Below are 26,534 nucleotides of genomic sequence, written 5' to 3' on the forward strand. Positions count from 1 at the left end.
GGAACTGTCTGTCTGTCCTTGTAAATATTGTCTATCTGTCAGTCAGTCTATCTATCTGTATATCTATCTATCTATGAAATAAGACAAAAATAAAACACTGATTAGGAATTCTTCCAATGTAATATACTATCCGGTAGGTCAAAAGCAGTGTTTACTTGCATTAGGCTAGTCATAATTTCACATTGCCTACAGTTATAGTTATAGTTAACACTGCAGAGAGGTTTACGCAAGCAGGCCGAAACAATCCCAGAGCAAAAAAATGAAGTTCACATTCCGCTTGAAGCAAGACATTGACACGCAGGGAATTCCCAGAGGGCCGGTCATTTAAAATCCCACCTGAGAATACGGTTTCACGTGACGTAAAGTTTGCCATCATCCTTCATCAAAAACAAATGATTAACCTTTAGAAACTACAGCTCTGGCAGACATTCCCAAGTTCACTCCGGGCTGCAATATCTGCCAAAACATGGCTGAAAATACACACAGGGACCATTTTCTTAACAGCTGGGAGTTCAATTAGCAGCTGATAAGCGAGCAGGGGTTGGACCCTCCAGTTTCCGATTTCTCATGAAAAGGGGAGCAGCGCAGACCGGCGAGGACCGACTCGGCACCGCGGGCCAGAATAGAAGACTAATGTTCCTCTGCGCACAGCTGCTAAATGACAACAAAGAACTTGTCATCGTGATTAATGGCTAAGGAAGCCTCTCTTTGTTACCAGGGCAGCACTGTACTATGTTAAAGGCTATTAACGCGGGGGAAAGATGGGGAAATATATATAAAAGGAGGGTGGGGAAATTGATGCAAAAAACTGGCCGAGCTGTTGAATAAAAGGGGATTCCGGGATGTAGATGCAAGGACGTAACATATGTCAGGTATAATTCAGCATTATGGGACGCGTGACAAAGAGGGATTCGTTGAAATCTCTTCATATTGGCATCTGCTGTGATAAATGCTGGAGAATGCCGACCGCAGTACTGGATTGAAGAGTTGGCGGCATACTTTTTTGATTCATTTCTTCATCTCGCCGGCAGTAAATGAAAACAACTATTTATAGAGGCCATAATATGATGCGCTGTCAGGTACAAGAGAGCGAGAGAAGCAACTTTTTTCATTGATTTTCATGTCAGCTTAAGACAGAAGGCACGGTGCCATGGCAACCAGCGGCAAAATGTTTTCAGCATCACCTTCATTGATTGAGTTCCATCTCACACAAAAAAACTGGGAGGATCATTCAGCTGCAAACACATGGCATAAAGAGACTTCTCTTTAACTTCTTTGGCAATTGTCTTGTTTTAAAAGCTTATTTTACATTAAAAAACTATTTGCCAATGGGAAGAACTGAAAAAAAAACGTCAATTGAGACAGTCTTAATCTTACACAGTTCTGAAGTATATTTACTTCGCTTGAAGGATGTTTAGATAGTCTTACAGAAAAATAATTTCTGTTTGCAATATGAATACTTATGAATAGCTCTCAAACATCCAAAATTTTACATTGGTAAAGATAAGAAACTACAAGGTTGGACTGGCTGATAATTATGTATACATATACTATATACGTATCTACAAAATAAAACTTGGCTAAAAATACCTGTATGTCTCACAAACCCAAAATGCTCCAAATAATCAAACAGATCAAGTAATTTAAACTTAATTTTATAGGAAAAAGTTCTACTTACCACTTCAATATTTCAAGTTCCTGAAACACATTTTTACTTTGAGTAATGTATAATGATTATTTTTAACAATTTCAATTAACTTGAAGTGTTTTGAAAAATTAAAAATAAATAAATCCTTGTTCAATTTACTTACAAGTTTTTCTCAGTCGCTTTAGCATTTCTCGAATCATTCTTAAAATTAGCTAAATAATATGTGCATTTCTCAGAACAATTTGTACAAACTGCACAACATCATGGATTTCCTGCAAACGCGTAACTTGTTCAAAATCCTTAGATCATCTCTCAAAATGACATTTTTACATCAGTGAACATGTCAGTCCCATGAAAATGGCAAGTCCTTGTGTCATTGTTCGTGAACAAGACAGTCAAAATGTTTAGCCATGTTGTCAATATAACGGGTGCTTTATTTATTCTTTTTTTTAGCATTTTCGGATGTAAATTATGGCTTCAGTTCGTAATGACACTCATTGATAATGCACAAGACTGACTTATTTCACTTTCAATAGTACAAAGTTATACGTAACTGTATGTGCGACACTGATAGCAAAAGATTGAACAGGATTCACTTTACACTTGTTCTGTTGGTCCGTCAACAAATTACACATCAAGCTGGAAAAAAGTAACTGTGATGAAGAAAATGCAACATTATTTTACAGCACAATGGGAAAAATTGCAAAAAAAAGATCAACCTAGGAGAGACCCCTCAGGCAGAACTGTATGCAGTGCTGTTTGAGGAATCAAACTACATATTTTCTACTCCCCTTTGGCTTTGGGATGTCTTACTCTTGCAACGCAGCAGTCAAATGCAACGATATCCGAAATGACCACATGCTTTTGTAAATCATCTTGAAACAGAGCCCTCTCCTCATCAGAGACGAGATCCTTGTGGAAAATCTCTGTACAGTGTGTGTGTGTGTGTGTGTGTGTGTGTGTGTGTGTGTGTGTGTGCGTGTGTGTTGTATGAATGAAGGATCTGAGATTCTAACAGAAAGCAACCTGTGAGCAAAGTAAATCTAGTCACAGTTTGGATCAATAACCCTGTACGTGTAAGAAAACTAAATATGCCTGACAGATTATGACATGAATGAATTGCATGAATGTACTAAAGCAATTGCAACTTGTTCAAAATAATAAGAAACTACTTTTCTGATGTGCACAAGTGACAAGATGATGTGTGAAGGTTGAATAACTAGTTTTGAGAATTTCATTTCTGATCTGAGAAATGCTTCAAAGCGACTGAGAAAAACTGTAATAAAGTAAAACGATTTATTTCCTTGTTATCAGAACAACAACCTTTTCAATTTGATTACTTTGAAATGGCTACCGCAATGAAATAGCGTATTGAGTCCGGTTGCCAGCATTCGCCAGCGTGTTTATTAATTCGTTATTACTTAAAATTGCTGATACTAGATTACGCGCAGACTCACTCGTTGTTCAACATCTGAACAATCACAAATAAAAACACATGATGACATCAGTTTCAATCCATATATTCATACTTTCATTCAATATATTATATTTTCATTCCACATATTCATACTTTCATTCAATTGTCATTCAAGTTTTATTCCATATACCTGTATAAAACCAATCATATTATAAATACTTTAATTTCCTGAATGGCATGCCATAATGTGTGTGTGTGTGTGTGAGAGGTCCCCACGGGCACAAAAGCTTATAAATTGTACAGAACAATATTTTTTAAAAATCTAAAAATGCAAAANAACACACAGTACAGGCACCAAACACATACAATGCACGAGCACAAGACAAAGAAACAAGAGGGTATTTATAGGAAACACAAACGAGGGATAACGACATGGGGCAGGTGTGAGACATTAAACACTCAGGGAAAGATAACGAGGAAACAAGAGGGATGGGGCCAATGACAAGACACTGGAGAGAACGTATATTATTGTCAAACGGACAATAATATGTTTCTCTCCACACATAACCAAAGACTTTGTCATGGCTCTGCTACAGGACCAAGAAAAACATGACTAAGGAAGCAGAGCCATGACATGAATCTGTGGTCTCAAAGAGATATCTCCATTATTGGACAAATTTTTCTTACAAACATGGAGTGCATTTCTAAATTTATTTACCCAGCTTACTCAATTTCACTTCCCAAGAATGCCATAAAAGCTATAAACCAGGCCAATTTTAATTATATTTGGAAAAGGAAAATGCACTACATTAGAAAAGGAAATATGATCAAAGAATACGAGGAAGGTGGTTTAAAAGCCATTGATATTGACTGTATTAATGGAACTATTAAAATAAACTGGGTAACATCTTTTCAAAAAAAAAGAAAACAGCTTTTGGTTTCATATACCTTCCCAAATTTTTAGGAAATTGGGTGTGATTATGACCTTAAAAAACTCCCTTTTAAATTTTCACTTTTTCATCAACAGATGTTACAGATGGAAATTGATCTACAAACATAATTTTAGTCCCCATAATATCCCTTTATTGAACTGCAGATATGTAACTCTTAGAAATAAATCTTTATTTTACAAAAACTGGTGGGACAAAGGAATATGGTCTGTGCTTCACATATTGGATAATACTGGATGTATAATTTGGTATGAGAATTTCTGTTCCAAATTCAACATGATCGAAAACAATAGGACAACATTGTCAGAGCAGTCCCTCAGTCGATAATCCAGATGTCAAACAGTATGTCTCAAAGTAATGTAATCCCTTGTTTTCCAAAGCTTTTGGTTAATGGAATTGCGATCAACACTTTAAACTTACCCAATACAATAATCCGTAAAGCTTTTGTTAAAGAGCAGTATCCTTGTTCTTCAAAAAAAATATTTTTTTCAGTTTTTTTCAAACGATGAAAATAAAAAAAATGAGAACTAAATATCTTAAATATCCAATTCCACCTAAGGTAAAGGAAGTCAATTTTAAAATCATTCGTGGTATCTATCCTTCTAGAGAATTTTTAAGATGTCGATTTGGTACTACAGTAGACTGTAACTCATTTTGTGTTGATGAAATTGAAACAACCGAACATCTCTTTTTTGACTGTAAGTTTGCTCATGCTTTTTGGGAGGATTTGCATTACTGGTTATTTCCAAAATTTGACAAACTTCCTTTGTTAACAAAGAAACATGTTTTGTTTGGTTTGTTTTTGAGGGATAAAACATATGATTTAGCAGTTAACACAATTCTTATTCTTGGAAAATTATTTTTACATAAATGTACATTTCTGAAGACAATTCCCAATTTTTACATATTAATTCAGTTCTGTTTTTATCCTTTTAACTCAGAATTTTCAGTATTTTCCAGTTGAGCAGCAAAAAAATGTAAGTATTATATTTATTGTGATTTTTCATTATTATGTTATTTGTTATATTTGCACATGTAAAAATACTCATTGACAATGGAAAATCTGAATAAAGTGGATTATTACAGTTGTTGCTATAAATAGCCTATTGTACTCCTTAACCATAGACCAAAACAGTGACTTCCAGGCTTTGTAATATTTTGTTTATTGTTACATTTGTAAAGCAATTTGTGATGTGCTAAATGATTAAATGTAATGTTTTATGAGACGTTATCTAAATCCCTCTTTTTGGTCTCCATGTCTTATTCCCAGGGAAACCCAAGGCCAACAGACCCAGCCCACCCTGATGCTCATCCTTGCACTGCCTGGGACACCTAACTGTGCGTTCAGACCGCCGCCGTCGAGAGCGTCAAAAATTGCTCTGGCCGCCCTGCCAACAACACTGTAGAAAGAGTCTTGGGCGCGCTGACATAGTTCAAAATCTTATCTTGTATTTAAAGGGGCCGCAAGCCAATAAGCTTGTTGATCTTGTGCAGACTGACCACAAGAAATTGATCGGTGGAAAGAACTTTATTGTAGTTACACGTTTGCTAACGAAATAAACCAATTAAAAGCCATTTGTGTGGTGTGGCTTTTGTGTTCATGGTTAAGTGCTAGTCTAATTTCAACATTATAGGAGACATTTACTAGCCTTGCTCTGGCGCTAAAGTTAGCATGAAATTCCCGCTTATTTATAGAAAATGTATAATGTTAATGCACATCATCAGCAACTCACCAGGAACACAAACAATCTCCGACACCTTGGTGCAGACACGCATCACTTTTTTTTATGTCCCTGTACGCAAACAGGGATGCGTCGTATAGGATTGGGAAACCCGATACAGCAATTATCAACTCCTCCATTTTGCTTGGGAACTAATGTGGTCGGAACCAAAGTTTACAGGTCTAATTTCTCTGGAATCATCTCAAGCGATGGACTTCTACATTCCGATTGGTTGCCGACGAACCGCGTCATATCTCATTACCATAAAGTTGACCTGATTTCAACTCTCCTTGACGCCCTCAACGGCCAAGATGCGCCGCGCTGCTCCTCGCAGCTGGCTCACATTGAAAATGAATGACTTCCGGCCACTTTGACGCTCTCGACGGCGGCGGTCTGAACGCACAGTTAGGCCAACAGGCGCAGCTCCTGTTCTCTTTTTGCCATAAATACATATCTACTTTAGCAATGCAAAATTGTGAAATGTACTATAGAAATAATTTTGACTTTGACTACATGGATCCTCACACCACCTGGTAATAGCAGGAAACCCATTTGGAGAGAATAGCATTGTTTTCTCTAGCTCGCAAGGATTTGCTTTTTGGCAAATTACAACTTTACCATGGGTGTAGGACTTGCTATGAGAGACTACTTTTTTGCTGGACTTTTTTACAATTGTACATTTGTACAAAGTACCTGAAATATTTCTGTATGTACAGTATATTTAAAATTAAGGAAAATTATTTGGTTAGTTTTGTTAAGATAAAGACTTTTCATTTATAACAATATCACCAACACAATATTAATTATACATGTGATTTCATGAATTTAGAATGGTAATGTTCAATATTGACCATTCTGTAAATATTTATTCAATGTAAATTGTTGTTGTTTATCAATAAACTGTTGTATTTTATTTAGTATTTCTGCTTATTAAAATATTGTGAATAGCAAATAAACATAAACTGAAATGGTGCCTTGAAGCACCCAAGATGGTTCCAGACCATTTTAATAAAAGGGATCCCCAAGAAGCCTTGAGGGTTCCTCAGAGAACCGCCCTTCGTGAAGCGGTGCCTTGAGTTTCCCCTGAGGGTTCCGCCGGCGTGGCAATGTGAAGAACCCCAAATGGTTCCTCAAAGTACCTTTAATTTTTACAGTGTAGGTTGTGGTTGGCCTCTTAAAATAAAAATCTTAAGCAGGCACGTGCAGAGGGGGGCTTTTGCGGGGTTGAGCCCCGGCCCCTTTTCTTCCTCGAAAGAAAGTGCCGTTACGTGTCTTTTCCCTTTAAATGTTGTATTTAAATATGCAGATAGTTTGTTTTGGTTAATATAGAAGAAATCTACAGAAGCAAACAGACGAGGGTACAGTAGGCTTAAAACAAACACCTTAATGTGTATTTTGGAAATCTCCCTTCCATTAGAGCAAAAGAAGACATGAAAGCAAAATAGACCACCATCTCTCTCTGTGTGTGTGTGTGTGTGTGTGCAATAATAATAATTAATTAGGTTCTGTATTTTTGTATTTTGTCAATCATTTTTTGCGTTTTAATTATTTTTGCAGGTTTTTTCCCTGTAAAATAACTAATTAGCACCAACTGCCTTTTTTCAGTTTAGTGTGAATGTCATTGTTGGTGTCCCAATAACACCATTATAATTTAAACAGTTTAAACAATTAAATTAAAACAAATTATTAGTCAAAATATGTCATTTTCTTTGTGCAGTCTTTCATTCTAAATATATACTTGAAACTTTAGCATAGAAAACATGCACATTGTTGCTTAGTTGCTTTTGTTGTTGCCTGTTCTTGTGATAAAATTAGTGAATTCTAATGTGAACTGATTATTTTGTAGACGTCTGTTGAAAAATGAAACAATTGGATGAGTGTGAGGGATTTAAAAAAATTGTTGTTTTAATATATTTAACATTTTGTTCAGAAAAAATGTAAACAAATATGAACTTGAGCCCCTGCCCATCAAAATTTCTGTGCACGTCCCTGGCCTACAGTCATGCTGAAAAGTGATATAAAACATTGAAAATTAATGTTTTTGATATTTTATTCAAATTATCATAAAAGATTGAAAATGACTATTCATGTTGCATAGTTGTAATTAGAATGTAAAGCTCAGAATGGGAGGCTATGCAAAAAGTAACATAAACCAAATGTACAAAGCTTACCGAGTCAACGCTCGCACGTATTATTATTAACAGATGAATGTTGTAGTCAAACAGGCTTTATTTCCTATAAGGTTAATTGCTTTTTTAAATTATGTTCGAGTAGTGCAGTGGAAAACAAAAAAGTACAGCGTTCGGTCAACAGTAGTGGCCTCTATGCTAAAATGAATTATTACCTCCCTCTGGTGGTCACAGAGAACATCAACAAAACTCTTTCCTCCCAAGCATGGGCAATTCCATGAAAATGTAAGTCCCAGCCCAGACGGGACTATGCAAAAGTCAACCTTAATATGAAAAAAATGAAGTTTTTACCAATAGTATTCACAATAATGATATGACAGATGTCTGTATTTGGTGGTTGTGAAGTCTTTTACAGCATTTTTTTTTTTGTATACGAGTAAGTGAATTGTCACATCCATATTCCTCATAAATGGCACATGAAAATTGAAATATAGCAACGATTTTATGTTCTATACAGAGCACTTCTCCATTTGTTGGTAACATTGCTTCTGGTTTGTGGATTTTTATTCACAGAAATACTGTTAAGTATGTTGTCTCTCAAAAACATGCATGCTTTGTCACATCCATAATTTTTCCTTCTTTTAAAATATAAAACTTGTGTATAGATTAATATTTTTCTGATGTCTGGACTCATCAGGGGTTTTACTGAGGCTGGTTTTAGTTGATAGAAAAGTACCTGATTCCAGCACAAACGGTCATTTTTGCGGCACAAATCAGCACAAACACAGCACAAACGAATGGTATAGTTTTGGTGACAATTTATTTATATGGGGTGCCAACTTCACGGAGGTGCCGTACAGCCTCTGCTCCTTCTAGCGGCTCCTCTATCGAGCACGCACAAAATTGTTCATTGCTGCACAACCTTGCTGTTAGGAGGGCTGATAAAAAAAGTTCCTTAAAAAAGTAATAAACAGTTACACTTCGGCTTTGTGACTTTAGTGCTATACCTATATAGTAAAAATAAAATGTCAAAAATGACCTTATTTATCTGCTTTTTGATCATTACAAACAATAATGAAAATGATTATCATAGAATAGAAGATATGCTGTCTCTTGCATCACATAAATTATCAATAGTTAAGTATGTGGTCTTGTAGTCATGATTTTTTTCTGTCTCTGTCTTGACTGTCTCAATTGGACTCGGTCTTGACTTGGACTCGAACCTCTTTGGACTCGGTCTCGAATAGTCCTGGTCTTGGACTCGACAGTGGTGGACTTGACTACAGCCCTAGTGTGAGCTTGCCAAACTCTCTAAAATCAGCCTGCTGAACCAGTTAAAACTAGCCAACCATGTTGAATTAAAGTGAGGGACCTTGATAATTAACCTCATTCACTTCAGTTTTGAAGTTTGAAGGCAGTCTTGATCTTAAACGTTACTTAAACAGCAACTAGAATAATAATAATATCACTCTATGATGTTTAGGAATAATGAATATGTTCAGAAGGACACACTACTTGTGCAATAATCGGAATGCATTCATCTGCAGTATATACTGTACACCTAGCATGAAATCCCACAATGCATTTGACCTGGAATTGTCAGTTATTTAACTGAATATGATAAACAAGCGTAAAACATGTAAATTAATTTGAGACACTAAATATTTACTGATAATCATAAAGATGTTTATTTGCAACAGAAAAGGTAAAGAGAGTCTTACCCTACACAGAACGAAGATTCCATGTTCATCTCACGCATTTCATATTTTTAAATACGTCAAATATTTCACTCCGACACTTTATTGTCCTGCATCAGAGCATGAACAAACCTCTCTTGCCCAAAAATATACAATACAGTCAAGTGAAACATGCAACCCTGAACACACAAACGTGCACACAAAACCCTCTCCGTCTACATATAGTTTAAGGTGAAACATATATACAACACATATCACAAATCTTTCTATTTCTTTCATTTAATACAAAGCTACAGGAAGATAAACTGCATTCTAAATATCTGTGCTTCTGAATGAGAGCTGTTGTGGATTTTTTTAATGAAGGGCAGCATATACATCAAACTAAGAATCACTTCCAAGTAATCATAAAACCCTTCAAGCAAAAGTGCATATGTTCGAAGCCGCTGAGAAAAGCCAGAAACGCATGAAAGAAATTATTTCACACATACACTTAGGAAACCAGTCCTGTGTGCATTCTCACTTAATGCGTCTCATCATATGGACTCTATATATTGAAAGGCTCTGCAAACGACTATTTTTATAAACCAAAGTTAAATGTCTATGTAAAACATAAGCAGTTTTCAAAGCATAATACAACACGTGGAAGAGGAAGGTGATGTAGGAATGTGACTATAATAAGCTGACTGTCATAAACAGCACACACTCCTATATAAACTCCACTTCAAATACTAAAGATCAAAACTTATAGTCTCCGAAGTATCAGAGGAGTGGACTTGACTGCACAGGGTCCCAAAGCTTCAAGTGACATCACGCCAAACGTCTTATCTGGCCCCATTGTACAATGCAACTATGACATCATTCTCCCAGCCAATCGGCAGAGGCGTGTCAGGAGGGTGGCTGGTCGGCCGTCTCAGTGGCGGGGGGACACGACGGAGTGAGGGCTGGTGCCCGGGCCCTTGTATCTATCTCTAGCATGTTTCTCGCAGAACATTTCCTCTTCCACCCAGAAGTGGCCACGCATCTTAAGGTTGAGGCCGCACTCTGTACAGGTGTAGCATTGTGGGTGACGGTAGCGATCGTCTGTGATCCTAACAGCCTGGTTGCTGAAAGTGAAGAGAAAAAAAATCTACTTTAATAAATGAAAACAGATGAGAACAGCTTTTGCCTAAAAGCTAAACAAAACGTTTGATAAAAAAACTACATGAATCTTACACAATACTGGTCCCACATTTTTCACAGGTGTGGTATTTTTGCCCCCCAGAAACTGTGGGGCTCGGGGGGCTCGGCGACAGTTTTCCAGGAAAACGAATGGTAGCCTCTGTGAATAAACAAAACAAAATAGTCCAAAGATATAAAACCTTCAGTGACTGAAGTAACATCATGTACCTTCCACCACCAAATCTATTTGTCCTGTGCGCACATCTTTTTAAAAAAATGGTTAGCTGTTCCTTAACCCTTTTCAACCGGATGTGTCGTCGTCGCCGCATTTTACCAAGCGGTATTCATTTTACAGTAACTCTTCAACCATTTGTGCGATCAAAACAATTTGAATTGCTACTAAAAGTTGACAAATTGAGCTTTTTGAACATGTATGCATGTGTAAGTATGTATTATGGTAATCACTTGCGTTTCATAAGCCAACTGCTGTAGTTTTCTTGGAGAGCGGCAGACATGAACTGGGAGTTATGGAGTGCGACAGATCGGAGAGTTTTTTAGCAAGCAAAGTAATAAAATAGACAAACAAAACATGGCGAAGAGGAAATACACAACATTAGACGTGATTGGGATGATTTTGACCATGAAACTGACAGTGAGCGAGACTCCTCTGACCCAAAGACTGCATATTCAGACATCGAAGAGGAATATGCTGTGGGTGTCGATCCAAATGTGGAAGGATAATGAATTTTGACTCATGAGTGATGTCTGTAAAATAGGCTAAGACTGTGCGCAAGTGTTGGGGCATGTGTATTTGTGTGTGTGTGCATGCATGTGTATTTGTGTGCCTCTGCTTGCAATTGGACAGGAACTGCTTCAGACAGCACCACATTTGAGTGAATGGAGTGAAAAGTGCAAAAAAACGCCTGGAGAACTGCGGTCAAAAAGGCTCCTGAATGAAAACTATGTACATGAGTGACACTAAAAATACTTTTTTTGCATGTACTACAGTATATTATTCATGTCTGAAGTAGGGTTGGGTACCGAAACCCACCTATGTATCCAGTATGTAACTGGACTGAATCAAAACGCAGATTTCAGTGCCTCATTTCGGTGCCACTTAAATGCTGACTGAGCCGTCGATTGAGACATTTACCCTCATTCACGTGAACGAGAGTCGGAAACCTCAGATAATACAAATCCAACACATTTTACAGAATGGTTAAAAGGAACGCGAATGATCTGTGATCGGCACGGTCTCTGTAAATGGACTTAATCTGTTGATATATTCAACGCATTTTCTGCCCATATTTAATACAAATATGGCGAGCATTTAGTTGTAGCTGGAGGGTAAACAACAGTAAACACTATAACATCTTTCTAGCAATGTTAGTGTACATGCTCATTTCACGTTCACTTTAACTGTGAATTTGTTGTGTATTTTTATTATTTAATAAATATTTTTAAATGAACATTTTGTTCTTTAATGTCATCCACTTGTGTTTTGTGGCTCTTTTTTAAAAGTGTCGATTTAGGCACCGGTACCGTTTTAAAAGTATCGATGTGGCACCGGTATCGGAAAAAACCCAAATGATACCCAACCCTAGTCTGAAGTGCTAGATTCTTTCGTTCTTTAGTTTTTTGAGAATGTCTTAAAAATCAGTAAAAATGTATTTATGTTTTTTTTTTGTGTCTATTTACATTATATTTACAAACAACACACGGTAATGGTGAAAAACCTTATTTTATTGAAAGACAGTTGTTTTCCGAAAAAAGTTATACCTTGCGCATGATGACAGGACATTGTGTTCGAATTTGACAGTCAAAAAAACTAAATGTGTGAAAACAACATTTTTCCTTCAGGCTCTAAAGGGTTAAAAAGGCTGGGGCCTTATTAGACTGTTTGTAGAAACATTCTTCTTGACAGCCAATATGAACACATCACGTGTTTACACACACGGGACAGTTTCACTGTGTGATCCAGCCGAAGGTCATTTAGATAAGACCATTAAACCCAAAAGCAACACTTGTGGCGATATAATGGTTTATAGACGGTTTTATCAGAAGCACAAAGTTAACTTCAGGTCTGTTGATCGGTCTGGCTAGTGGCTACTAATATAACGATTTATATATTCATAGATTTATATATGATATATTTGGGTGAACTATCACTTTAAGGTTTTACATTTCGAAAAGAAAAATGTTACATTGGTCTGAATTTCAAGACTTCACGGCTATGTTCTTGAGTTAGTTTACGTTCTGCTTCACCTTGTAAATGATCACTCTGCTTTGTTTTCCCAGTTATGTTTGTAAAATTGTGAATTGTTTTTAAACACCAAACCTTTAATGGACAGGAAATATGTGTGGTGTGTATCACCTCTCTCATCAGCCTCTAGCACCTCTTGCAACATCTTGAAGGTGTTGGACTGCCGAGGAGCCGCACGGGACTCCTTATTCTCCTGAATCATCTTATACACCTCCGAGTCTCTGTCAAATCGCTGCATGGCAAAGTCCGAACTGAGAGAGAGAGAGAGAGAAAGAAAGGGGTCAAGATTGACATAATGAGACTTTATTTTCACTCCTCCACAACCACGAAAAACATTTTCTCAGTCTCATTCTGTTTATGTAGCATCACTTTGTTTACAGTGAAATCCAACTGGTCCAAAATCCTGCACCACATTTCTATTCTAAATATCAAATCGGTTTTCATAGGCTGTGATTTTGAATTTGTGCAGCATTTCACTCTCAGTGGGGACCGAAAGATGACTGGAAACGGGCCTGTTTAGGACATGATGTAATAAAAGAAAAAATGAACTTTCTTCCCAAGTCTCCTCACTACTAACACATCTTTTCACAAATGAAATGCTGCTCTTTAAACTATAGATCTCCTTTACACTGACAACAATGTGATGTTGTACAAGATGGACTGACTGTCACATTAAAAAGCTGTGGAATATTGCTTTAACCTCAAATGAAAACCTGCAAATCAAACTAAATCACCTCAACCATGGTGTATTTTTTATCAGCGTGAAAATATAAATAAAAGAATCTGTAAGGTTGGAAAAGGTACGCGTATACTAAAGATGCTAAACTATAACAACTTCCAGTTGATTTTGGATTCATTTTCGTCACAACAGTTCCCACAGTTACTTTTATGTAATTTCATAATTTTGATGAGTTTACCATTATTCCAAAAAGTAATACTTCAGGACTGTACAATGAGACATAAATGTTGCACGTGCTACTAAAAGATTTGATATTTAAGGTATCCTGGAGAGGCGAGACATCCAGATCTCACCAGCTGACAACTGGAGTTCCTCAGGGATCAGTTCTTGCTCCTCTCCTCTTTTCTATATACTGTACACCACCTCCCTGGGTCCAATAATTAAGGCACATGGGTTCTCATACCATTTTTATGCAGATGACACGCAGCTTTATTTCTCTTTTCAGCCAGGTGACCCCACCATCTCTGCCTGTGTCTCTGCCTGCCTTCTGGGCATCTCTTCTTGGATGAAAGAGCATTACTTACAACTCAACCTCTCCAAGACAGAACTTATACCGGCCCAGCCATCAATTGAACACCACCTTACTGTTCAGCTCGGATCCTCAACTATAACACCCACCAAGTCTGCGAGGAACCTGGGAGTGATGTTCGACGACCAGCTGAAATTCACCTCCCACATCGCAGTAACCTCTCGAACTTGCAGGTATGTGCTCTACAACATCAGGAAAATCAGGCCGTTCCTGTAGGAGCATGCCTCTCAGCTGCTAGTACAAGCTCTGGTCATATCAAGACTGGACTACTGCAATTCTCTACTGGCCGGCCTTCCAACCAATGCAGTCAAGCCCTTGCAAATGATCCAGAATGCAGCTGCACCTCTAGTTTTCAATCAGCCTAAAAGAACCTGTGTAACACCCCTCCTGATTTCACTTCACTGGCTGCCAGTTGCCGCCCGCATCAAGTTTAAATCTCTGACACTGGCCTTATGAACGATAACAGCAAATTCGCCCATTTATCTTAACTCACTGATCCAGGTCTACATCCCCTCCCGTCATCTTCGGTCTGAAAATCAGCGACGCTTGGTTGTTCCATCACAGCGAGGGCACCAAATCGCTTGCAAAAACCTGTACTCATTCGGTTCCCCTGTGGTGGAATGAACTACCAGCCTCCACCCGAACTGCAGCATCCATCACAACATTCAAAAAAATGCTCAAAACATACCTTTTCCTTATTTATTTGACTAACCAATAATTCTGTCTGTCTTTGTCTAAAAAAATCTTGTTCATTCTCTCCTTTGCTTACTCCAGCTTTAATCATTTTAGTAGCGTTTATATGAAGAGCTTGGTTCCAAAACGCGATAAACGCCATTTAAAAAAAAATTAGTTTCCGCCAAAATCAGTATTGTATCAGGTCGGTATTGAAAAGTCACTTTTTAATTTAACGCAAAATGTGATATCCGCCGTGTTATTCTGTCATGTTTTCTCTCTTTCTTTCCAAACCGCAATATACGCCCGTCTCACTTCTCTGCAGAATGCGATATATCCGCTCAACCAATCACAGCACACCATTCCACGCATTGTAAACAGTAATGGCGGCACTCTGAATACGGTCGGCTCCTAGTTTCCCTGATCTACTTCGTACTTTGTGTTCAACAAATAAACAAAAAAAAAATGAATAATTTTGATGGCATTGATGAACCTGTGCTGGTGGGGAAGAAACGTAAACCATCAAAATCTAATCATTTACGTGAGGAGATTAAGACGAGGCACTAATTTATAGCATTAAAAAGATTGATTGAATGTATTTTTAGTCCAGTGCCTGTATGTAAGATTAGTATTGTATCGATTTCAGAGGCTGTCATGATTATTAAATAATCGTCTCATCGCGATTGTTTGACCTCATCGCGATGGTTTCAGATCATCGCAATTATTGCACATCTCTATAGAAGACACTAGGGGGAGCTGTAGTGCATCTGCATCTGCATATTGCATATTTTATTGTTATATTGTAACTAAAGCATGGTAATACTTGTAAAATGTAAAACCAAAACACAATCACTTTAAAAAAAACTAAAGCATATACCATAAAAATAACCTGCAGTACAATTTAATATTATTTCAGTGTGAAAACCAGTCTACCAAAATCTCATTAACATATAAGTAAACTTTTATTGTAGTCTTGCAAGTGACAAAAAACAGACTAGAAGCTTTTCTATGACTGATAGCATTTTAATGGTGGCTTCAATTCACTCCTGATCAATTTACTTAATTTACAAGTATTTGGCGGTTGTATTATTGACAGGTAAAAGCCTAAACCTCAAGTATGATGACCCAATTTTTTCCTATGTATTACCAAGAAAAAGAACATAGTCTTTATATTCAGAACAATATGGTTGTTTCAAAGCTGAATAAAAAATTTATGAGAATTAAAAGTCAAAGCTCTAAAACAGACAATTAATCGTCATAATCGCAATGATTTATTAGACAATTAATCGTCAGCCAAATTTCATAATCGTGACAGCCCTAGCTGTCATATGTGGATCAACTCACTTTGTTGTGTATTTTCAACAGTTTCAATATGAAAAATATATTTTATATTGATTCAATGGATTTATTGCATTTTGGGGGGAAAATTATCAGTTTTTATAATAAATCTTTTAAAATCAAAATCTGGATTTGAATTTTATGTTACTAGAACATAAAGACGCTATGTGAAACTTTGAAACAGAAAATAGTGGTTTTCATCTTGCCACTTTCCTAAAGAAAACACATTTTTACTCAAATTAATCAAAATGGATTTATAGCGTTTTGGAACCAAACTCTTCATATGCTCTCCTACTTGTAAGTCGTTTTGGATAAAAGCGTCTGCCAAATTAATAAATGTAAAAAATTGGTCTGTGCCAAGAATAAATGTAATAGTGTATCACGCGTGCAATACGGTTTTAAATGTGCATTAGACAGAGCTGCTTGTTTGTGTGAAGTGCGTTCGTCATTGTGCTTATTCGTGTGTGAGATTAACGAATGGCGCACCACTATTTATTTTCGTTTTTATTTCGTTTTTGCAACAAAGACTTGTTTTCCGGCTGCATTGAGTCAATTGATCTAGAGCCTTATGATCTGTGCGATGTGGGAAAACATGGAAGGAATCACATAAGCGGGATTTTACTATTTAAATATGTCCTCTGCTTGTTCTGCGTGTATACGAGTGAATGAGTTGCACAGTTTAACATGTTACAAGCGTGACAATAGTGGATTTCACTGTATCTCACTATACGAGTACATGAACTTCATCCACAGCGCTGTTCTGAGTTTATTTTACAAGCGTTTCCCTGTTTGAGTGAAGCTACCGTCAAACACACTGAAACTCAAGCGTCTTTGTGACAACCCGCCAAAATAAATGTATGCTTAGTTTGAACCAGATGAAAAAAATATTTACTTGTAGTAAATGTATAAACTGTAGTAAACACTATAGTATACTTTAATATTTACTATAGTAAGGGTCAAATATACTATAGTACCCAAGAATTTCACTATAATGAAATAATTACTATATTATAATTACTAGTATACTACAGTTTTTATGGACAAATGTTTTTGTAGCAAAACATTGAAAATACAGAACTCGGAACAATTACAAAGGAAAAAACGAATTTGGGAAAAACTTAAAATTAAATGGCCATAATTTATCCATCTGTATGTAACATTAATGTCCTTTGTCATTAACCTGCCTATTTATGTGATGCACTGCACTTTTTAGCCTATACTTTAGCCTGTTGTGCTACAACTATTTGTCCTGTGCTGCAAAACTTTAAACCTCTATAGCACCGGTGCTATGTACAAAAAAGTTAACGTCCAGCCCTGAATGTCCATTAAAAACATTGCGTCTGTGTTTGTTTAGCATGTTTTATGAAGACGATATTAATGAGCTGTTTAGTGTATTTACATTAGCCAGCCAACAGGAGGTTTATGGCCATCTGGTTATATTATGCATGAGGCTGTCGTAAACGCTGTATAAAATGCTGTTTTTATTTCACACAACATTCCTCTCACACATGGGCATCTCATTCCTGCATTACACCCATTGGTTCACTGCCACACGGCCAAGACATTCACCCTGGAGGAAAAATTCTGACATATGAGAATACTTAACATTCTCTCCACACACACACCCACATAACATACACAACAACAACAACAAAAACATCTGCTTACAAGTGCTTTTTTCTTCAAATGCACTCAAGTGTGAAGAACTTAAATGTGAAGTGGGATGCTACAATGCACCTGTGCGAAAAGACCTGTTTAAACACTTACGTAATCCGGAAGCTTTTCAGCCAATATATATTTCATGTCAATATGGCATTACTATAAACATCACTAATGGAAACCCATGCAAAAATAACCATAAGTAACAGAACAAAACGCATGATGTCTGCAGAACGCTGCAGCTGAACCTTGCTAAAACAGAACTGCTTGTAATCCCGTCCGACCCTAAGATCCATCACAACTTCTCCATTCAACTAGGCACATCAACCATCACATCTTCCAGAATGGCCAGAAACCCGGGAGTGGTGATCGATGATCAGCTAAACTTCACAGATCAGGTTGCCAGCACCACTTGGTCCTGTAGATTCATCCTCTACAATATCAGGAAAATTAGACCTTTCCTATCCGAGCATGCTACGCAGGTCCTAGTCCAGGCTCTTGTTCTGTCCAGACTGGACTACTGCAGTGCTCTACTGGCTGGACTTCCTGCTTGCACAACAAAACCTCTACAGATGATCCAGAATGCAGCGGCAAGAGTGGTCTTCAATGAGCCGAAGAGACCCCTCTCTTCATTAAGTTACATTGGCCCCCTATAGTCGCTCGCATCAGATTCAACACTCTGCTCCTGGCCTACAAGACCACCACTGGGTTGGCACACCCTTATCTTCAGACTCATGTACCCTCCACATCCTTAAGCTCTGCAAAAGAACGATGTCTTGTGGTGCCATCCCAAAAAGGTGAAAAAACAAACAAACAAACAAAAAATCGCTCCCACTAACCTTCTCTGGATCAGTTCCACATTTGTGGAATGATCTGCCTGCTGCTACAAGATCAGCAGATTCTGTGGCCATCTTTAAGAATCGGCTAAAAACACATCTCTTCCGTCAGCAGCTGACCGAACATTTCTGACTTCTATAGCTTTTCTACTCTATCTATATATTAAAAAAATTAAAAAATAAACTTAGCTCTGTACACTGCAGTAGGCTTTGTGAGACATGTTTTATTGCATTTATGCTATTATTTTCCTAATGTTGACCCAATTGCTTACATTGTTTACCCAACTTGTAAGTTGCTTTGGATAAAAGCGTCTGCTAAATGACTAAATGTAATGATGTCAGCACATCAAAAGTGCAATGCGTCACTAGTGCATGTTGACATGGCAAAACAAAGAACGCACAGGCGTACAGTGCATGCCGTGTCATAACGGACGCGGTAACAGATCCTCTCAGCAACCATGGCCTTGGCAAATCGCGTGCCGTTTGCTCTATGAAAACAAGGTTGTCAAGGTTGCTTTATATACCGAAGACATGACGAGTGTTGAGAAACGATTAACCAACAGCCACAACTATCAAACAGGACTATTGAACTTAAAAGAAGCAAATGCTGCACATTTTGTCACTAGAAGAGGTGGAACAATAGACAACCATAACCAAACAGATTTGCAATGAGCATGTGGGTGTTTCAATGTCCATAAAGTGTCATGAGGGTTCATTGAGTATCTGGGTGTGGTTGTCATAAGAAACCGGCGTGACTTGTCAACATGTTAATGTGTGCGTGTGTTAGAATTCATGTGAAATGACAAGATGACGTTTTTCAAAGACATGACGGAATAAATGAAATAAAAGAGCGATGCATTTGGAACATACGAATTAATACAGGAAAGAAATGGAGAGAGAAACTGAGCACACTGTGAAGCTCAATCTCAAATGTAAATGCAATGTTTAGATTCGCCATCTGTACGCAGAACATGCTTCAAATTGAAACCAGACAGCGGGTTTACATTTTCCCAGTTCCCCACAGGGCTGACGCTTGAATTCCCGGGGTCGGGACGATGTTTTATGGGTGGGCCCCCTTCTCTGAGGAGTAGGTTATACTATTGCGGGATGTTTTTGGGGTCCACTGTCACAGGGCACCCAGACAATGTTCCTGATTCATGGTATAAATAACTGTTGCAGTCAAAAGAATGCTTGTTTTTGTTTATCGGAGTACTTTTACAGTACTTCTTACAGTTATTAAGATTGATCATACAAAAATTGCATGCAAACATATTTGCCTGAATTTAGATTAGCATCTTAAAGCTCACTAAACATGTTTGAAACTGCGCAGATCTTAAAGCACTAAGAAGAAAGCACAACATTAGTCTCGGATTACAATCCCCCCCCCGCCGCCGCCGCCAGCCAGAGGACCTTATCATGCTTTGGGTTTGAAGAAAAAGGCTGAACATTTTAGGACTTACCTCGTACAAGCAAACCTGAATTCCTTTGCAACTCTTGTTGTGGAGCCTATAGTGACAACTGTACACACATCCAGCAAACACACACATGCACACCTCTCTGTCGAGTTTTGAGCCATACGAAAGCTGAGAGTTTCGGTCTGAAAGGTATGAGTTTGGGCTACCACGTATTGGTTGACAGCTAAAGGGGGTGTGGTCAACAAAATGGATAGGATTGTATTGGTTAAGCAAAAAAGGGGTGGGGTGCGTGGATGAGTGAGGGGGCAATTAGGGGCAGACATGATATAATCCTTTCTATAAAGAAAAATAGATTTTCGGGACATCTGCCACGTTGTGACTCATTCAGAACAGTCGACTGAATGAAGCCAAAATAAATCCAGAAACGACAATGTGTGTGCAGTTTTTTCCTGATGCGGAAACCGTTTCCAGTACAAAATTGAACTAAAACAAATAATCACACAGCAGAACAGTAAACATTCCCAATGTCTACAGCAGGCAAAAAACAACACAGATAATATTGCAAACTCCTAAGCTAGCATAAAAGAGCAGAGTTTGTTAAATGGGGTTTGTGTACCTGCGGCGTGGAGAAGCGGATAGCTCTCGATCGATGGGGCTGTGTGGAGAGTATCGTCCAGGGGGAGTTGGCGTTCGACTGGATAAGGAGTTACTGCGGTAATCCACAGGCGAGATCTCCTACACACATCAGAAAAATAACATGCTGTCAGAAATCAAATTCAACCCCATGACAGGAATACTTCGCAAGTGTGTGTTGGTATGTGTGCTCAGCAGATGTCTGTGTAATCTTCCCCATGCCGAGGCACCTGCAGTTGCTAAGAGATAACTAGGGTTGAGCAACCTTGTGTGTGCATTACAATCCAAAGGGCAAAAAAAATCGCCACCCTTGTTTTGTAAATGATAAAATCCATAAATTATGTCATTCTGGAGAGCACTGTTGCATTTCCATAAATTTCACAAGTTCTTCAGTAGACCATTGCAAGCTGAAACTCCTGCAGCAAATAAAAAATGCAGGAATGGTCGAAAAACTTCTGGACTCCTCTGAGGTCGCATGCGTGACATCAGACTTAAAGGGACAGTTCACCCAAAAATGAAAATTCTGTCATCATTTACTCATCCTCAAGTTGATCCAAACCTGTATAAATGTATTTGTTCTGCCATACACAAAGGAAGATATTTGGAAGAATGTTAGAAATTTTCAGTTCTGGGACATCATTGACTGCAGAAATAGGAAAAAATACAATGGTAGTCAATGGTGCCCAGTTAGCTATCCTACATTCTTCCAAATATCTTCTTTTGTGTTCAACAGAACAAAAATATATTAGGGTCAGGCCGATATACTATGCCATTGTCCATCACAGATTGGCTGACAGACATCACGATGGTGAGCCGGCATCGTGATTCCAACAAATGTTTCACTTTCGTCACATGAATCTCACTGCTCTGTGCTGCAAATCACTTTGTAAACAAATATGAACAAGGCTAAGGGGCATATAAGCTCGCGCAGTACAGATTGTCCTGACTTTATTACTATAAGACCCGTGTCTGCGCAGCCCGCGTTGTATAATGAAGACCCGTGTCTGCGCAGCCCGCGTTGTATAATGAAGACCCGTGTCTGCGCAGCCCGTGTTGTATAAAGATGCAGCATGAAGACCCGTGTCTGCGCAGCCCGCGTTGTATAAAGAAGACCTGTGTCTGCGCAGCCCACATTGTATAAAGAAGACCCGTGTCTGCGCAGCCCGCGTTGTATAAAGAAGACCCGTGTCTGCGTTGCCCGCGTTGTACTGTATAATGAAGACCCGTGTCTGCGCAGTCCGTGTTGTATAATGAAGACCCGTGTCTGCACAGCCCGCGTTGTATAATGAAGACCCGTGTCTGCGCAGCCCGTGTTGTATACAGAAGATGCATTAAGACCCGTGTCTGCGCAGCCCGCATAGTATAAAGAAGACCTGTGTCTGCGTTGCCCGTGTTGTATAATGAAGACTCGTGTCTGTGCAGCCCGCGTTGTATAAAGAAGACTTGTGTCTGCGCAGCCCGCGTTGTATAAAGAAGACTCGTTTCTGCGCATCCCGCATTGTATAATGAAGACCCATGTCTGCGCAGCCCACGTTGTAAAAAGAAGACTCGTGTCTGCGTTGCCCGTGTTGTATAATGAAGACTCGTGTCTGCGCAGCCCGCGTTGTATAAAGAAGACTCGTGTCTGCGCAGCCTGCGTTGTATAAAGAAGACTCGTGTCTGCGCTGCCCGCATTGTATAATGAAGACCCATGTCTGCGCAGCCCGCGTTGTAAAAAGAAGACTCGTGTCTGCGCTGCCCGCGTTGTATAATGAAGACCCATGTCTGCGCTGCCCGCGTTGTATAATGAAGACCCATGTCTGCGCAACCCGCGTTGTATAAAGAAGACGCGTGTCTGACTCATGTCTTCGCATCCTGCGTTGTATAAAGAAGACGCGTGTCTGACTCGTGTCTGCACATCCCGCGTTGTATAAAGAAGACGCGTGTCTGACTCGTGTCTGCACATCCCGCGTTGTATAAAGAAGACGCGTGTCTGACTCGTGTCTGCACATCCCGCGTTGTATAAAGAAGACGCGTGTCTGACTCGTGTCTGCGCATCCCGCGTTGTATAAAGACGACGTATGTCTGCGCAGCCCACGTTGAATAAAGAAGACGTATGTCTGCGCAACCTGCCTTGAATAAAAAGGATGCGCGTCTTCACAGCCCGCGTTGTATAAATACACGCGTCTGTGCAGCCCGTGTTGCATACAGATGACGTATGCGTGTCTGCGCAGCTCGCATTGTATAAAGACGCGCCTCACTTTATAACGCCGCACGGCGATGTCATCGGACAATGTCTACAGTGAAAAATTGTGATGGACGATGCCAATTAGATAGACATCGCCCAAACCTAAAATACATAATAATTTTTTCTACTATGGTAGTCAATGATGTCCCAGAACTGAAAATTGCTAACATCCTTCTAAATATCTTCCTTTAGGTTCAGCAAAACAAAGTAATTTATGCAGGTTTGGAACAACTTAAGGGTGAGTAAATGGTGACAATTTTCATTCTTGGCTAGAGTATCCCTTTAACAAGCAGATTGGAGCACTGACTTTGAATAGCGACTAACTGTCAATCTAAAATAAAATACAACTTACATAACTACCAAAATAAAAGTGACTCAAGGCAACAGGTGGTGGACAATATCAGATGCTTAGCATATGAGATGCATTCCCACACATGGCCCAACACGTCACGTTCAAGACAAACCAAAAAAATCGTCACCCCGAGATGAAAAAGCATTTCTAATTCTGACTAAAGCTGGAAGTATGCTCATCTGTCATCGTCTCAGCTGGTTCTGGTGTCTTTCGACTGTGATCTCCAGGCGATTTCTTGGCTGTGGAGATTCTAGCACAATCAATTTCACATTGGGGTCTAAGTGAACACGCAGAAAGCCTTCCGTGCGAGCCTCGTGCAGCTGCTGATGGCCTTTTCTACAGTATCTGGTGGAAGTGTGTGCTGGCAAAGACAAATGAGGGGGCTGGAGAAAAGCACGCTCGCAGATGTTTGGCCCTAATGCTGATGGATGTTATCCTGGGCAGCTCTTCTGACACCAGCTGTACGAAATTCCCTATTCAGGCTTTTAAATACAGGAGGCTGTTCCCAAGCAATCTTGAAATGACAAATTCCACCTGGGGCTGTTTGGCTCCGTCCACCAAACTTGACGAAAGTGCAGCCAAGAGCATTTCCGCCCGCTCTGAAGCGATTATCAACTGCTGTGACGATCTGATCGACTGCACGGACGTTTTGAATACCAGCAGAGTACACACGCTGCGTTCTGTGGGCAACACCTGCATTTTAACTCACTGTAATGTCATCTAAATGACATTAAGCCATGTAGCTTAACTGGAAGAATCAACCCAAGGTCACAGGCTGGATTCCCAGCGAACATTTGATTTAACTTACATGTGGGCTGAATGAAACGCATGTTAATCACTCAAGTCTTTCCATACTATAAAAACCAAGAAACATATTCAGCACAATATTTAGTGTTACCTAGTGTCACCTCTACCTGCTGCTTTTCCTGGTACCAGTTTAAAGCTGCACATAACTGCTGGTCTAGGATCAGTTTCTTCTACCTAGATCCAAACTTTCACTTCGGTCTCCTTGATCTCTACCATTAGTTTGATCGTCATGTGCATCTAGATCAGCTAACAGTGCTACGTCATTTAAACGCATTATATATGTTGAATGTCATTGCTAAACGTTGGTATTAAATCGTTATTTATACATTGTTAGTGAAACATTTTCTACATTTAGGAACAACTTCCCATAACTTAATGGGAATGTTCATAAACATTTTGTTACCTGTATACATTGTTTTGCTGCATACATACAGTACACATACAAAAATTGTTTTAATTGTTTGGATTTATTTAGATAAAGTGTAGTACAATTTGTAAAGAACACACTTGTCAAATTATGATAGCATTAAAAATGTTATCATGTAAAGATATCGAAGCAAGCACAAAACATTATATTAAGTGTATACACCACTAGGGGGAGTCCTTAAACAGGACATCCTTTAATTTTGTCTTGATGGTTTTTATGAGTGATCCACTCATGACTGTCAAACTTCTTCTGAGCCAAAACACGAATGTGTTTATTTGAATCACTTGAGGAGGAAAGTGCTCATCTTCCTTCATACAAACATATCATAGTATAGTCTAAACTTCTGCTGGATGGCAGCGATGGTGTCCAGGCATTTAAAACAGGAACATGACATAAATTCACACCCATCTGTGTGTCATTCTGTTTGCTTGACTTCAGTTAAAGGCGCAGTTCTTGATTAACAGTGGCCACTAGCGTTGTATTATAGATTTGCAACGAATCGCTCAGTCCAAACACGACGGTGGCCACCACAGTACAAAAAGATGTCGTACTCATGTTGACGCAGGGAAGAGATTTTGCAGGCATTAGAAGGACTGTAGAAAGAGCTATGTCTTATTTATTACATAAAATAAACGTTCTGTGGATTTTAAGGATAAAAAGAAGGCGGAGGAGGAAGAGGAAATGCGCATTGCAGAGTTGTTTGTCCGTTTAGGGCTGCTGTACAAAACATGGCAGCGAATTCAATGTATGTAGGGCCGCTCTGTATGTAGATAGAAATAGTTTATTCTAAGGTATTACAAACATAGCGGTTCATTACGTAAGGTCTTTACACACCTCTGAAGAAATAGTGTTGTATATTATATTGCATTTCTGTCAATAGATCCTCCTAAAAATCCCGTATTGTTACTTTAACAAAAAAATACTTTTTTTACTATACCGAATACTATTACATTGTATTGCTCTTTACATTAAATGTTACATTTATTTCCCAAAATTAAATGTGCGTATGTTTGTGTGAATGCATTTCAGTGTTTCAAGGACTTAAACTGGTTGAATGATCAGTGGACACAGACCAAGTATACATACTTTTAACCCAACACATACACAGGGAACCATTGTAAACCTCAAAAATTCCCTTAAGTGCAAAAGCAAACATACTCACATACTGAATAATACTGTACCTCCTTTCTTCCACAACTCTTATTACTGCCACAAACCAGCACATACATTCATGAAAGCTTAAATTCATAAGCGGTGTGTGCTAAGGTGACCAACACTACTCACCGATGTTTAAACAAACTTTAAAACAAAAAATCTATTGCTTTTTGAAGAGAGGAACAGAACCGAATCCAATCGTATGTATAGAACATTGCATATTATCTCAAAACAAAAACAATACCTTAAAAAAAACATAAGCTTTCCAACTGGCGATACTGTATGACATGACATCTCTTAAAATGAACGCTTCTAAACTTTTCGCACATCACTTTATTTTCTTCAAAATTGTTAAATTATTTGAAAGCTGCTAATTGTGAATGGTTAGAAATCGGGACTGACCCTTTGAAAGCCCCACAATTCTGGTCTAAAACAAACGAGTCAATCTAATATTTTGCGGTTTCTTGACACATGGCTGGCATACACGAGGGGAGTTTCTCTGACACAAAGGCAAATATATGGCCATGGACAGTGCCAAGCGCTTCTCCATCACAAAGTGAAGTAGACGGAGCATAACCTGGTGGAGAGTTCTGATGCAGAATCAGCCATGAGGTCATGGAGAAACAGTTAACAGAGAACACAGTTAGAAACTGAACTAGGGTTGAAAATAGCAGCTGCAACAGTAAAGAACTTTTTAGCCAACTATCCTATTGGCTAAAAACCTAAAACGCAGCATTCGTCACTGGAACTTACAATTAACAA

General features: G+C 38.6%; 1 protein-coding gene across 1 annotated transcript in view; it reads right to left on the bottom strand.

The window, feature by feature from the left end:
* Positions 1-9,529: 9,529 nt before the first annotated feature.
* Positions 9,530-26,534, bottom strand: part of pdlim2 (PDZ and LIM domain 2 (mystique)) — a 69,191-nt gene continuing 52,186 nt past the window's right edge. The window contains exons 7-10 of the mRNA XM_057356933.1: positions 20,788-20,906; positions 13,095-13,234; positions 10,775-10,880; positions 9,530-10,665 (exon numbers count right to left, since the gene is read on the bottom strand). Of these exons, the coding sequence (XP_057212916.1) occupies positions 10,473-10,665; positions 10,775-10,880; positions 13,095-13,234; positions 20,788-20,906 (558 nt within the window). The 3' untranslated portion in view covers positions 9,530-10,472. The remainder of the gene's footprint in view (positions 10,666-10,774; positions 10,881-13,094; positions 13,235-20,787; positions 20,907-26,534) is intronic.

This window comes from Triplophysa rosa, linkage group LG17 (genome assembly GCF_024868665.1).
Source record: "Triplophysa rosa linkage group LG17, Trosa_1v2, whole genome shotgun sequence".
Taxonomy (NCBI): domain Eukaryota; kingdom Metazoa; phylum Chordata; class Actinopteri; order Cypriniformes; family Nemacheilidae; genus Triplophysa; species Triplophysa rosa.